Source organism: Danio rerio, chromosome 16 (genome assembly GCF_049306965.1).
Source record: "Danio rerio strain Tuebingen ecotype United States chromosome 16, GRCz12tu, whole genome shotgun sequence".
Lineage (NCBI taxonomy): Eukaryota > Metazoa > Chordata > Actinopteri > Cypriniformes > Danionidae > Danio > Danio rerio.
The window spans coordinates 7,985,797-7,995,125 of NC_133191.1; the positions used below are offsets into that span (position 1 = coordinate 7,985,797).

At 36.5% G+C, this 9,329-nt stretch overlaps 1 protein-coding gene across 1 annotated transcript; it reads left to right on the forward strand.

The window, feature by feature from the left end:
• Positions 1-2,248: 2,248 nt before the first annotated feature.
• On the forward strand, positions 2,249-7,048 carry popdc3 (popeye domain cAMP effector 3). Its single transcript, NM_001001848.1, is given in 3 exon segments — positions 2,249-2,857; positions 4,719-4,827; positions 4,897-7,048. Coding segments are annotated over 3 exon segments (897 nt in total). The 5' UTR covers positions 2,249-2,363; the 3' UTR covers positions 5,191-7,048.
• The last annotated feature ends 2,281 nt before the right edge of the window (positions 7,049-9,329 follow it).

Genomic DNA, 9,329 nt, shown 5'->3' on the forward strand with positions numbered 1-9,329 from the left:
CTCGGGCCTCATTATAGTGTGGTGGGTTTTTTTACACTGAGGGATTGTCTGACCTTGACATTCTCCCTTATACGTGAATTCTTCTTGGGAATTGTTCTGTGTATGCAACCTTTATTAGCACAACAAATATGTGCTGTGGGGTAAAAATGTCTTCATTAATTTGAGGCGTGTTTGTACATTGGCTGTATTGTGATTGCGTGAATGAGTGTGTATGCATGTTTACCAGTACTGGGTTGCAGCTGGTTGGCGGTTCATTCTGCTGTGGCAACCCCAGATGAATAAAGGGACTAAGCCGAAGGAAAATGAATGAATAAAGTTAACTTAATTCCTTCATGTTTTCCCAACACTAATTGTGATTGTGTTGGATTACTGCTTCAGTGTCTTGATGCCAAAGTCCTGAATGCCTTTTAATTTTTTAAGTTTCAATGAATAAAATGGAAGTCATGGTTTTTGGGGATGGCACTATGACTTTCACAGTTGTTTTGAGTGCCCTAGCCCTGCACATCAAACCAACAATCAACAAACCATGGGGTTAAACTTGATACTGACCTAAAGTTGGACAACCAAATAGGGGCAGTTGTCAAGTCTAGCTTTTTCCAGCTGAGTACCCTGCTGAAAAATCCAGCTTGAACCAGCCTAGGCTGGTTGGCTGGTTTTAGCTGGTCGACCAGGCTGGTTTCCAGCCATTTCCAGCCTGGTCTTAGCTGGTCAGGCTGGGAGATGACCAGCTAAAACCAGCTTGACCAGCCTAGCCAGGCTGGGAGCCCAGCCAAAACCAGCTATGTCCAGCTTAAACCAGGCTGGTCAAGCTGGTTTTAGCTGGATTTAGCTGGTCATTTTCCAGCCTGACCAGTTAAGACCAGGCTGGAAATGGGTGGAAAACAGCCTGTAAATGGCCAAAACCCCTCTAAAACCAGCCTGGTTGACCAGCTAAAACCAGCCAACCAGCCTAGGCTGGTTTAAGCTGGATTTTTCAGCAGGGTAAAATAAAGCCATTTCTCCAACTCAGGCTCATTCTGAAAAAGTAGTCCCATTGATGTTTCTGAAGACCACGAAATACATCCCGAGAGGTGCGTTTTTTTTTGTTTTTTTTTTGCAGTTTTTGTTTTTGCGAACCCACGGGAGGCCGGTGTAGACTTTTTCGTATCTCAAAAGTGTCTCGCAAGTGCCGTACGCACACTTGCTGTTCTCGTGGAAACCCACCAGAGGCCGCTGTCGAATGACTGTCTGTCTGACTGACTGAAAGATTGACTGTGCGACCGGCCAATCGACTGACCCACCTTCCTCCATCCCTAAATTTTATAATTTTCCAGATTGACCTGCCCACCCACCGACTTCTCTAAACCCAACCAACAATTTACAAAAGCCATCTAGGAAAAGAAAAGCCCTCGTCTGATTTTTTCCTTCTTGCTGTGAGGCGATCATGCAACCCCCTGCGCCACCGTGCTGCCCCTATGTAAACATATATCCTGAATCTAATTTGCATAAAAACACTACATTTAATAAAATTTATTAAATATATTTAAAACACATTGCCTCATTATTTGTTACAACAACATCAATAAGTCATTTATCATACTTAAACTAAAACGAAATTAAAACTGTCTGAAACAAATATTTGCATAGATTTGTCTGTATTCCATGCACTGTAATTCATGGTGTTACAAAATTAGATCTCTGGTGTGGTTTCAGACCAATTGCAAACACAACTTACTGATGTAAATTCTGAATCCAATTAGCATATAAAACACTACATTTCATTCTATTTTAAAACACACAGCCTTATTAACTGTTCATTAATAAGTCATTAAAATATTACACGTAGCGTAAAATGAATTAAAAGTGGTTTGAAATAAATATTCGCATTTGTCGGTATTAGATCCAGAATAATTTATGGTGTCACTTACTTATGTAAACATAAATCCTGAATCCAATTTGTATAAAAAACTTCTGTTTTAAAGCAGGTATCCTTCACTGCTACAAAATGACATTAATAAGTCATTTCAGCATTTTAAACTTTAAGCTTAAATTAGTAATGACTGAAAACGTATTTTCTGTATTCCATCCACTGTAATTCATGCTGTTATTAGATTAGATCTCTGGAGTGGTTTCAGATCGCACATACCTAAAATAATCGCAAATACTCTAGTACTTTATTGCGTCTCAAAGCAGCGAGCAGCCTCTGGGTTATAATAATTCCCTCTAGTGCAGCTGGAGGATTTGGTTTCTCTGTGCGCAAAGGAGAGCGCTTCACAGGACCTTCAAGACGATCATATCTCAACACAGGAATACACAGGGCGATTATTAACGCAGCATTCGTTCACATATACGATTCTCACTGTTAAGATTATTCATAATCCACAATGGATCTTTTACCTGAGAATAACGTGACAGAAGAGGTTCTGGAATACCCGGTATGCTCGGAATGGAAGGAACATCCCGAAGGATCGGTATTTCATCTCGCGCACATTTTGCTGGTTTTGGGATTTATGGGAGGCAGTGGCTTTTATGGATTACTCTACATGTTCTGCTTTTTAACACTGGGCTTTTTCTGTTACTCGATCTGGGCTTGGTCTGACCCCTGCACGACCGACTCGTTTTCGTGGACTTTTGCGCTTTTCGCCTTCTGTTTGGGACAACTTATCCACGTGGCGTACCGATTACGAAGCGTCACTTTTGAAAAGGAGTTCCAGGATCTGTACGAATGCTTATTCAAAAAGCTGGGGGTGTCCTTAATACACTTCGGGAAAATCGTGGAGTCATGTGAAGGCGATGTGCACACTATTGAGAAAGACCACTTCTTCGCCATGGAGGGTAAAACGCCTATTGACAAACTGTCAGTTCTTGTTTCAGGCAGGTGAGTGGATTAACCCCTGGTGATGATAATAATAACAGCCCTTAGTGTTCTTATGTGTGTGTCCCAAAAATTAAAGTACTCGTTTACTTTCCCTTAAGGGAAGGAAGACATGTACATGTTTCTTTATTCTGTTGAACACACACACAAAAAAGTATATTTGATATATTTTGAGGAAAGCTGAAAACCATATTGACTTCAATAGAAAAACAAATGGAAGTCAATGCTTACAGGTTTTTAAAATTTACTCAAAAAACTATTTACTTAAAATGAGTTGAAACAACACAATAGGCTACTTGTTTTATGTGCATTCTACCTAAATTTGTAAAAACTAATATGTTAACTTAATTCGTTTTATATTGTCACAACTCAAATGGAAAAAAACATGGAACCCAGCATTTTCTTATTGAGGGTTTTTAGGGACAACTAAATAGTTTTTGTTTAATCCACTTACAATTGTAAATAACTATACGTTAACTTAATTCATTCATGTTGCCACAACACAAGTCGATTGTGTGAATACATTTTTGAACAGTATATTCTTTAAAATATACACTGTAAATCTTATTATGTCCAGTTTACTTAAAAAATAGAAACCGATTGCCTTATTTTTGCAATATAAACTTACAAGGAAATCTTAAATAGGTTAATAATTGCCTTAAAGTAAGAAACCTGAAACTTCCAAAGTAAACTAACTGGTAAAAATCAAGTTAGTTTAATAGAAAATGCTTAACATACTCTTGAATATTTAGTAACCTTACTTAGGGTTTTATAGTAAGATTACTTTATTAACTCTATTTAACCAATACAGTTATACCATGTTCAGTTAAGTAAGTCTTGAGTAATGTTGTAAACATTTTAAGTAATGTCAACTAAAGAAACTGCAATCGGTTTCCACATTTGCTTCAATTAAACTGAACATAAAATATGTAGTTCAACTTACAAGTAATAACAATACAGGTCTTAAATGTGAACATTTTATTTAAAAAAAAGAGCAGAGTTTCACAATACACTTGTGATATTTTAGTATCACAGTACACTTGTACAAAATCCATTTAGGTAAAAACCTGTTCAAAAGTGCACAATAGTGCTGTAATATACTGCAAACAGCAATAGAGACAAAATATAATTTAAAAAAAAATGTACAACCTTGAAATATAAGGTTCTAAAATGTTTGAAAATCTATATTTATATATATATATATATATAAAAGAACTTAAAGTACTTGATAGGAAAAAATATATACTTAAATTAGTGTAATTAAACATGCCATTGCACCAGCACCTTTAAACATGGCAGCATAGACACTCACAGAGGAACAGATGTTTAGCTTTAAAGCTGATTTGTTAGACTGTGGAATTAAGATTTCCTACAGAGAATATCACATTAGTGTTTTCAAAATTATTGAGTTGGCTACTATTACTGAATTTTGGTATCAATCAGTACTGAAATATTAAACATTTGAGGCTATGAGCTCGTTCCTAAACACCGCTGATTGGCCACTGTGTTCACATGCTCAACAGTAATGTAAAAAATAAATTTTGCTGCTTGTTCAAACTACTTATTAGAAATGAGCCGAAACAACACAATTATTGAGCTTTCTTTGGGAAACTTAATGGTTTAATGTTCAATCAACTTAAATTAGTAGCGTTATCTTAACGGATTTGTGTTGGGACTACATGAATGAATTGTGTGCAACCCTGCATTTTCTACTGTGTATTCTCTTGTGAACGACAGACAGAAGAAAAGACACCCATAAAGGTTTGAAACAAGTGAAGAGTAAATAAATGATGACTTATTTTAATTTGAAGTATTAGGTGAACTATTTAAAGAAAAGATTTACGACATTTTATCACTAAAACAGGATACGAGTGACGGTGAACGGGGAGTTTTTGCACTTCATCTATCCATTTCAGTTCCTGGACTCTCCAGAATGGGATTCCCTCAGACCCTCAGAAGAAGGTTTTTTTCAGGTAAATATATTTTAATACATCATTTGCTCGTCTGTATGTTTTGTTATTAAACGTCTTGCTTCATTGTAGGTTACATTACGCGCGGATATCCGTTGTCGGTACGTGGCGTGGCGGAGGAAGAAACTGTACCTGCTGTTCGCGCAGCACCGCTACATCGCCAAGATCTTCGCGCTGCTGGTGCGCAATGACATCGCGGAGAAACTCTTCTCCCTGAACGACAAGGCTTTCGACATACGCGGGTTCCGCTATGATCTCCGGTTACCGAGCTTCTGTAACGGGCCGGGCCCAGAATTAGCAAACACAAATGAATCTCGGCCAGTGCTGGGACAGAGTGAAACCAAACCGGCATAGAGAGACTCGTGAAAAGCGCACACTCGAATGTCTTAAATGATTGTGGTCCTAACTTTTTATTCTCCATTTTTTATATATCTTGAATCTGCGTGAGAATGTATGAGTGCTTCTTTTTTTTTTTTTTTTTTTTTTGTATATTATTGTATTTAATTTTAGTTTTCACAGTTGGGACCCTGGACCACTAAACCAGTATTACGTTGCACAGGTAAATAAAAATTATTAGAGTCTTTCATACAAAATAAAACATTAGAATAGTAAGGCATTGATACAAATGCTTCTTTAAATACAGTTGAAGTCAGAATTATTAGCCCCCCTTTGATTTTCTTCTTTTTTTTACATTTTCCAAATTACAGTATATCTAACAGAGCAAGGAAATTTTCACAGTATGTCTGATAATATTTTTTTCTTCTGGAGAAAGTCTTATTTGTTTTATTTCGGCTAGAATAAAAGTAGTTTTGAATTTTTTAAAAACCATTTTTCTGACAAAATTATTAGCCCCTTTAAGCTATATTTTTTGGTTAACCACAGAACAAACCATCGTTATACAATAACTTGCCTAATTACACTAACCTGCCTAGTTAACCTAATTAACCTAGTTAAGCCTTTAAATGTCACTTTAAGCTGTATAAAAGTGTCTTGAAAAATATCTAGTCAAATATTATTTACTGTCATCATGGCAAAGATAAAATAATCCAGTTATTAGAAATATCTTCTCTGTTAAACAGAAATTGGGGGAAATTTAACAGGGGGCTAATAATTCTGACTTGAACTGTATATCAAAATATTTTTTTTTATTCGTACGCCCTGCTAAAAACTTTACTTGGACAACTTTAATGGTGATTTTTTAAAACATTTATGTTTGTTGGACATCACTCAGATTCCAGATATTAAAATAATTTTCTACCCTGTAAAAATTATTGATGCTTTTATTTTTTTAGCTGAATCAAATAAACTTTTTTAGTCATCTCAACTTACATCAATCAAACCGACTAAAAATATTAATTTAAACTTAGTGTAACTTAAAAAAAAATTATTGGTACCTGATTAACCTATTAAAATAAGTTAAAGCAACATAAAACATTTGTTGTCTTGACTTTTTGTCCTTCGATTTTTTTTACAGTGTAATAGCTACAATATCAATAGAAAGCTTATTCAGCTCTTAGATTATGTACAAATCTTAATTTTCAAAAAAGCTGACCCCATATTATTGGTTTTGTTGTCCAGAGCCACAATTTATTTAAAATTTCCAGTTTGATCAGAATATGGTATTTAATAAAATATTATTGCAGTGTTTTTCTAGGCATGTACTTGCTATTTGGATGTATGAGAGATCCCACATGAAAAAAAATATTATAGTAGTTTGTTTTGTGGTAAGTACTAGTGTTTCTGAACCAACGTATTGTTTATGAAGTTTTCAGCATACTGTAGTATAAAATAGAGAACTGATAAACTGTTATAAATACTATTGTACACTTTATGCTACACTACGGTTAAACTGATGTATTGTAGTATAATATTTAATTAGTATTGGGTAATGTATGCTACTATTGCTGTATCACCATATTAACAACGTGCAGATTAATTTTTTACTATGGTTAATAAACACTATTTTGTTACTATACATTGCTGTAGTATTTTTTTCATATGGGATTCATATAATTTTTGTGAAACCTTTCCTATTAAAGCACAAATATGTCAGTATATCTACTTTATCCATAAATGATTTCACAAAATAAGAATACATGCTCTACAGAGCTCTGTGCCGATGTGATATTTGACTGTTGCCTGTGTTGTGTTTGCTTTACACACATATTAATTGTTCATCTTAATGTTCATTATTGTATGGAATAAAATAAAAATGATAAACAATAAACAGAGGTCATTCCGGAATGGCATAATGTGCAAGATAAGCACCTTGTCACTTTCGTTCACAACATTCCTGGAGCTGCTGAAGTTATGGTAAACATTACTTGCAGGTGCTCAATGCACGGAGGCTATGCCTGCATTCGAAATCGCCAACCACTCAATAAAGCACTGTTAGTAAAGTATGTACTATATAGTATGAATGTGAGTAGTATAAATGCAACCATTTGTTCCATTATGTGACCTCCCATGGTCAGTTGCATTTCTTTACTCTCATTCATGAATTCTCTTGTGTGGCATTATGGGATAGTGTAGCGTCCATCAGTATCTTGCCGGAAGTAGTAAATCTGGGTACTTCTTGCATAGGTTACTGCTTTTCGAATACTATGAATTCGGTCACAGTGGCGCAGTGGGAAGCACGATCGCCTCACAGGAAGAAGGTCACTGGTTTGAGCCTCGGCTGGGTCAGTTGGCATTTCTGTGTGGAGTTTGCATGTTCTACCTGTGTTCTCGTGGGTTCCCCCCTGGTGCTCTGGTTTCCCCCTCAGTCCAAAGACATGCGCATAGGTGAATTGGGTAGGCTAAAATTCATTGTAGTGTATGTGTGTAAATAAGTGTGTATAGGTGTTTCTCAGTGTTGGGTTGCGGCTGAAAGGGCATCCCCTGCGTAAAACACATGCTGGATAAGTTGGCGGTTCATTCCGCTGTGGCGACCCCAGATTAATAAAGGGACTAAGCTGAAGAGAAAATGAATGAATTCGGACCTACAACTCGGATACTGTTTTTAACGTACTATATAGTAGGAAAGTATGTGATTTCAGGTTCAGCGAAGATGAACGTAGAGCTGCTTTTTCATTGGTGTCTGAACACAAAGTGCTGTATGATAAATGCAACAGAAGAAGTGGAGAGTAGCAAATAGGATTTGATGGTGAGTTTAAAGGTGCAGAAGGTCTCCAGAAACATTTTTTGTTGTGCTGGTTGAAAGTCTCTTCACAGTCCAATAGTACTGATTAAAGTATGATCTAAATGTGTTTATATGCATTTTTATATGCTGTGTAATGGAACGTTCATCCATCCAGACTAAAGAATGTTCATCCAATTAAATATTGTCGGGCTGACAATTCTAACGCAATCTCGCATCAATTCGGAACTTTTTGCTTTAGTGGCTTATTCGTATGAATTCGTACGATCTAATTCGTACAATTTAGTACGATTTTCTCTTCACCCAATGATGGTTGGGGTTAGGGGTGTGGTTAGGTGCCACGCCTCTTTTATAAAATCGTACATTTTCGTACAAATTAGCCACTAAACTGACAAAACGTAAAATACTTACGTTTCCTCGTGAGATCAGGCTGGATAATTCCCATAATTCTGATAAGTAGCCCAAACTGTCTGTCAGCAAATGTAGATTTAAACAACTGCGCACCCTTTCACGCAGTTCCGCCGATGCACGACACGAGTGACAGCGCTAAAAACAAATGCTGAATTAAAAATTTTTTAAGTCCATAATCAGTATTGGAGTTACTTTAACACACTGGAGGAAGGACGACGCTATGGCTGAAGTATTTCTTTTAGACATGTTATGTTTTAAAACTATTTAGGTGACGCAAAGCTGATGTATATTGTGTTGTTTTGGGTTATATGCACAGAAGTGTTGTTCAGTCACTGAAATCTTCCAGCGAAAGATTGATGTGACTATCTTTAGTTTCATAAGGGACCTTTTACAGCATCGATAATTCATCCAATCATTCATTCATTCCCTTTTTGGCTTAGTCTCTTGATTAATTTGGGGTCACCACAGTGGAATGAACCGCCAACTTATCCAGCACGTTTTAAACAGCGGATACCCTTCCAGCTGCAACATCCATACAAACTCATTTACACTCATACACTACGAACAATAGCTTACCCAATTTACCTATACCACGTCTTTGGACACAGCCTCCAGAGCGCCTGGAGGAAACCAACGCGAACACGGCGAGAACATGCAAACTCCACACACAAATTCTAACTGACCCAGCCGGGTCAGTGCTACCCACTGCACCACCATGCTGCCCAGCATCGATAATTTAGTTTAGTTTAACAACAAAACATAATAGTGCTGATCCGCCTAGCCTTTTTTTTTCTAAAATTGGAAAATTGGTTTTTATATTCACATCGGTTTATTTTAGAACAATGACAGCATGTGACATGCTCCCTATATTGTTTACCTTACTGTGCTGAATATTCTGTCTGAAATAGCATGTTTGGCTTAGTAATAAGTGTAATTTAATTGTAATAAGTGTAAT